General features: G+C 36.1%; 2 protein-coding genes across 5 annotated transcripts in view; one reads left to right on the plus strand and one right to left on the minus strand.

The window, feature by feature from the left end:
* The window catches only part of LOC116844293 (protein expanded), a 92,129-nt gene that overhangs the window by 43,551 nt on the left and 42,266 nt on the right, over positions 1–6,312 (plus strand). The window lies entirely within an intron of this gene.
* Positions 1–6,312, minus strand: part of LOC116844295 (putative sodium-dependent multivitamin transporter) — an 11,116-nt gene that overhangs the window by 2,067 nt on the left and 2,737 nt on the right. The window contains exons 4-7 of the mRNA XM_032815664.1: positions 5,158–5,277; positions 4,601–4,915; positions 981–1,098; positions 645–916 (exon numbers count right to left, since the gene is read on the minus strand). Coding sequence (XP_032671555.1) covers positions 645–916; positions 981–1,098; positions 4,601–4,915; positions 5,158–5,277 — 825 coding nt within the window. The remainder of the gene's footprint in view (positions 1–644; positions 917–980; positions 1,099–4,600; positions 4,916–5,157; positions 5,278–6,312) is intronic.

Below are 6,312 nucleotides of genomic sequence, written 5' to 3' on the forward strand. Positions count from 1 at the left end.
GGGGGGGGGGGGGGGGCAATATCAATCGTCACTAAGCAATCTTTGATTGAATCGATTGAGTTTGTTCATATCAATAGTCAATTAAACAGTCTTGAATTAAATCCGCAAAATTCAATTATCAATTAAACGACCTGTAATTAAATTACCTAATTTTAATTATTAATTGAACGATCTTTAATTCCATTCGCTCATACCAATTGCCAAACCAACGGTCTTTAGTTGAATTCTTTGGAATCAGTCGTCAGTCGAACGGTCTTCGATTGAATTTGTTGAAATTGATTGTCAATTAAACGGTCTCCACTCGAGTTGGCTCGTATTAATCCTCGATTGAATACGATAATTAATTGAAAAAGTAATTAATTACTCTCAAGCCTGAGAGGTACGCAGTAAATCCGAAAGACCCGAGAAACCTATCTCATGGTCCTGATCAGGTTAAACCTAATCAGTTATCTGGCTTGTGTGAGGTGATGTTATCGAGTCCTAATGATTAATAAGGCCCTGACTTACGCCACGCTGCGTTACACGACTCATCAGAACCCGCCAGCATCGTCTTGCAGTACAAACCAGACAACTGATTGGGATCAGCCTAATCAGAAGCGTGGGATAAATTTCTAACCGGGGATATCCGTGGCGAACTGGCTCACCGGTCGTCGTAGGGCGAACTCGCATGAATCAACGATCCGCTGTCACTGTCGTGATACGCGATAACGGTGTCGTTGGATCCGCAGCCGTCGGTCGAAACGCTCAGCCGCGGAATCGGCGGTTTCGGCTGGCCGAATCCGATCCACGTGGAAAACGCGAGGCTGAGAACGAAGCCCACGACTGCGCCCTTCTGGTTGCTCGACGGGACGAACATGCCGAGCGTGTACAGACCCAACAGAGGTCCGCCGACGACACCGAAGATCGTCAGAGCCGCCTGCGGCGAGAAAGGGAGAATTTTGTCACCGCGATTCGGCATCGAGGGAGAGATATGCTGATACCTGCAACAGCCCGCCGAGAAATCGCGCCAGAAAAGCAACCATCAGGCATGTCAGTCCGACTATAAGAGCCAGAACTTTGCTCAGTATCACGGACATCCTCGCGGATAGCTCCTTTCTTCTGCAATCGACATGATTTATTATTTGTGTTGCGACAAAAATTTACTAAATTTCAAAAAACGTTCGTTTGAATAGTGAAGATATTTGTTTAAATTAAGTAATTATTTTCTAAAATTAAAAAAAACAAATTTATATTTAAAACTTTTTAATTTAATTTTAGAGAATAATTAATTTAAACAAATATCTTCACACAATACTATTCAAACGGACGTTTTTCGAAATTTAATAAATTTTTTCTCAGTGTATCTCTGGTATCGCAACCGAAAATACATTTGTCTGAACATTTAACTGTATCACAACTTGGTTACAATAGCTAAAAAAACAATTAGAAGAGAGAACGTATTATTTGTGTTGCGACAAAAAGTCTCAGTTCGACTGTGACTCAGTAGGGACCAGACGAAAAAATTAAAAAAATTAAAAAATTAAAAAATTAATTAAAAAATTAAAAAATTTACTAAATTTCAAAAAACGTTCGTTTGAATAGTACTGTGAAGATATTTGTTTAAATTAAGTAATTATTTTCTAAAATTAAAAAAACAAATTTATATTTAAAACTTTTTAATTTAATTTTAGAAAATAATTACTTAATTTAAACAAATATCTTCACAATACTATTCAAACGGACGTATTTTGAAATTTAGTAAATTTTTTCTCAGTGTATCTCTGGTATCGCAACCGAAAATACATTTGTCTGAACATTTAACTGTATCACAACTTGGTTACAATAGCTAAAAAAACAATTAGAAGAGAGAACGTATTATTTGTGTTGCGACAAAAAGTCTCAGTTCGACTGTGACTCAGTAGGGACCAGACGAAAAAATTAAAAAAATTAAAAAATTAAAAAATTAATTAAAAAATTAAAAAATTTACTAAATTTCAAAAAACGTTCGTTTGAATAGTACTGTGAAGATATTTGTTTAAATTAAGTAATTATTTTCTAAAATTAAAAAAACAAATTTATATTTAAAACTTTTTAATTTAATTTTAGAAAATAATTACTTAATTTAAACAAATATCTTCACAATACTATTCAAACGGACGTATTTTGAAATTTAGTAAATTTTTTCTCAGTGTATCTCTGGTATCGCAACCGAAAATACATTTGTCTGAACATTTAACTGTATCACAACTTGGTTACAATAGCTAAAAAAACAATTAGAAGAAAGAACAATCTTCCTGTTTCTATAGAAAAATGCATACTGCATTCGGGTAAATGTTGCTTGTTTTAAATATATCTTAAGTTGATATCTTCGCAAATCTATCATAAACGTTCATTATAAGTATCAAATTTACTGAAAAATTGAAAAGAGTGCAGTTAAATTTCGCCTAATTTTTCTCGGACAAAAGTTTTGACTCCATTTGCACTTAAATTAAAGCTTTTGATACGTAGATTCCTAATATGTAAGTGTCAAGATCGACGAAGCTACTATTCCGGAAAAAATAGCTCATCTAAAATTCCATTTTACCAGATGGCGCCATCTAGTGACGATTGCACTTTAAATGGATCATTTTCTTTGGAACGGTAGCTCCGTACACATAGCCACTCATATATTCGTAATCAGCGCGTCAAAAGCTTCAATTTAAGTCGAAGATGGCTCCATAATTTCTGTCCGGAAAGAATTGGGTGGCATGCCTACGGGCATTTGGCCTCACTCTTTATTTATGGGACATAAAGTTGATTTGCTGAAATAAACTTTACATTGCAAATAAATTTTTAAGTACTTTTTCAGTGTATTATCAAGAAAATATTGCTTATCGAAGATAATCATTACTTACAAGAAGAAAAGTAAACTGAATAATTGCTTTTCTTAGCAGAGGAATAATATTTTTTTGCGTGTTAAACCGAGTTCTTCATCTGGTCTCTATTCTTACTAGACAATGGAAAATTCACTAACAGAATTGTTTCTTCCGTGCAGGTCAGCATACAGAAAAAATGTTAGTTCGTCTAATTGATTAGAGATTAGGTGAAACTTCGATGACAAGAAGTGACGTTTCAGTTGCCGTAATCGAAATCATTCGTCCGAACATTCAGCTATATTAAAACTTGGTTGCAACAATTGAGAACAATTGAGAACTGGCAAATAAACCTACTCAAAAGATACACTCCGATTTTTTTCTAATTTGGCACAAATGTAGAAGTACAAAAAATATTTAGATCATATTTTTTTCATTTTGGTCCACTTTGAGTTTTACGGACAATTTATAGATTTTTAATGTTTTTACTCCTATTATCAACAACAAAAATGCATAAGAAATAAAATTGAGAATAAGATACAAGATATAGTTAAATAATTTTAACAAAATCGGCATAGCAGAGACACGAACTATTCTAAATTTCTTTAGTCGAGATTCCAACCGAAATATTTCAAATCTGCTAAATTAGTCAAAAATGGTTCGAATCTCAGCCAAGCCGAGAAATTATTTGTATAAAAAATTTTTTTGAACTTTTTACATGTTTTGTTTAAACATTTTATTATTTATACGAATAATTTTACACATTTGACTTCATATTCATAATCAGCAAATCAACAACGCTTATATCTTGTACTCAATTTTATTTCTTATGCATTTTTGTTGCACTTGATGATAGAAGTGAGAACATTAAAAAGTTATAAACTGCCCATGACACTCAAAGTGAGCCAAAATGAAAAAATATGACCTAAATATTTTTTGTACTTCTACATTTATGCTAAATTGGAAAGAAATCGGAGTATAACTTTTGGGTAGGTTTACTTGTGAGTAGAAATCTGCTACTCTCTATGTCTACAAACCAAGTTTTCCATCTAGCCTCTATTCTTCCCAGACTAGGATAGATCAGAATAGTCTTAACGCATAAAGTTATTATATTCTAAAACTTTTTATACAAAATCCACGTTACGTTCTAGAATAATTCACGATCAGATAAATTCTAGGTTCTAGTTTATGTGTTAAAAAGTCGTACTGAAGGAAAAGATATATTTAAGAGATAGTAAATATTTGTGTTCGGTAACTAATAACATATTTAATTACGCTAATATAAAATATTTTTCAAAAATATGAAAATATATATTTTCCTATAAGCTTAGGAAAATTTTAGCTTTTCACGGGAAGCAACTGTTTATTCTATTTAAATAAAAGAAATTTAGATTTAAATATAATTATATAATACGTCATTTGTACTCTCAGGAAAGAAAAAGATTTGCTATCTTTTGGACATTTTCTCTCTCGGCGTATGACGACCTGCGCACACATATTTCACTATAGATACATTGGATGAGCCTTTGCACCTTTTGACGTTTTAAACATCATCATCCGGTGACTACGTTACGACGCGAGTGCGAGCGGTCGGTGACGTATCGATTACTGTCCAGGTCGGACGTATTCCCGACGTCGATGTACATTTCGTTACACGCGAGCCGCGAAAGAATTCGGGCTGCCTTGAAACCGGATTGTTTTCCGGGACGACTCTCTTACACCGCGCGCACACGCATCTTTACGATCCTCCGCGCTTTTACGACTCCTACCTTACACGCCAGAGAGGCTTGATATAATCTTCGAGGATAACAGCGGCGAGGGAATTAACCGTGGCCGAGATGGTGCTGAGTCCGGCACTGAAGATTCCGGCTACGAAGAGCCCAGGCACACCGGGATAGCCCGACAGCGTGTCCATCACGTACAACGGCATCAATTGATCGTTCGAGCTGATCCTGCCCGCCTCGAGCGGATCGCAGCTACGATATTTCGAGTATATCGCCAGGCCGGAGAAGCACAGGGTGAGCGACATGATCGACGCCATCGGCCAGCTCCACCATAGCGCGTGCTGGGCGGCTTTCAGATTTCTAGCGGAAATTGAAGAGGAGGGTCGCCTTGAGTACGTACGTTCACCAGCCGAAAATCTCGACACGATTGATCGCGAGCGTCGACCTTAGCGACAACTTGTCGAGGTATTCCGAGAAATGTTCCTCAATGATTTCGCGCTTCGTGCGCGTAACGGTAACGCGCTCTCGAGCGGCGCTATAATAATGATTTTTTCGGCCCGATTGACTCGTGCCCGATCGGAAATTAGTCCAGTTTGCTTTACCTGACGGTCAGCATTCGCTGAATCTGAACTTGATTAACGCCGTATAAGGAAAGGTAAGTGAAGAAACCGCCGAGTGTCAGACTCCACCAGGTGTGCCGTACAGTTGGATCCGGAGAGATGCTGCGGACACACGCGTTGAAAAAGTTGAGCCAGCCGAGTGTCATTTTTACGTTCGTTGACGGCTTCATTTCGTTCGTTTCGTTGTGAGATCGCGACGAGAGCGTTCGATGAAACAGAAAGAAAGAGAGAGAGAGAGAGAGAATGTTTATTTTGTCTTTTCTGCCTAGGATGAAAACGAGTCTATTTAGGAGACTCTTAGTACGATTTATTTCGCGCCCAAGAAATTAATCGAGGCGAGATTTTCTTCATTGATTTTTTAAGGCTCCAGATCTCGATTTTATTCGGGTAAACTGTTTTTTTTTTTCATAAAATAGTGTTAAAAGACATGCCCGATAGAAAAATAAGTATTACAGGAAACAAAGGAATTTGGTTAAATTAACCAAATATCTGGTAAATATACCAAAAATTCCGATTAAAGTTATCAGAATCCTGTTGAAAAGTTAACAAGAATTCTGGTTCCAGAATTCCATCATTTCTTTATTCTGACACCAGCATTCTGTGTTCAAGTTAACAAGATTCTGGCTAACCAAACGAGACTTTTGATTAACCAGAACTTGAAACTATTCAACTTGAATACAGTGTGTATATACTTTACTGTGTCAATCAAAGTTTGATTTTATCATGAATTGATTAATAATTAACTTTACCAATTTTATCAATTTAACAGAATTATTCGTGGTTACGTATAAGACGATTGATTAATTTTGCTGATTGATTTGCTGATTATTTCAGTGAAATAAAATTCTCCTCGATCGATACCCAACGCTAGACGGATTTCGCAAGATCAATGTAGAATCAAAATTTCAACTCGAGTATCCACGTCAATCTCCTTAGAACTATTTTCGTTTTTACTGGATTTAATTTGATTCTGTTCATATCGAATTTCAACACTCTTGGAATTATTTCCTTTCTCTACGCTCTTTACCAAGTCAAATTTGACCTTACTAAACTGAGAGAGAGAGAGACAGAAAGAGAAAGGAGAGAGAGAGAGAGAGAGAGAGAGAGAGAGAGAGAGAGAGAGAAGTCTAGACGCAT

The sequence above is a fragment of the Odontomachus brunneus genome, unplaced genomic scaffold (genome assembly GCF_010583005.1).
Source record: "Odontomachus brunneus isolate Ranch 3 - 2012 unplaced genomic scaffold, Obru_v1 Obru_scaffold_040, whole genome shotgun sequence".
Classification (NCBI taxonomy): Eukaryota; Metazoa; Arthropoda; class Insecta; order Hymenoptera; family Formicidae; genus Odontomachus; species Odontomachus brunneus.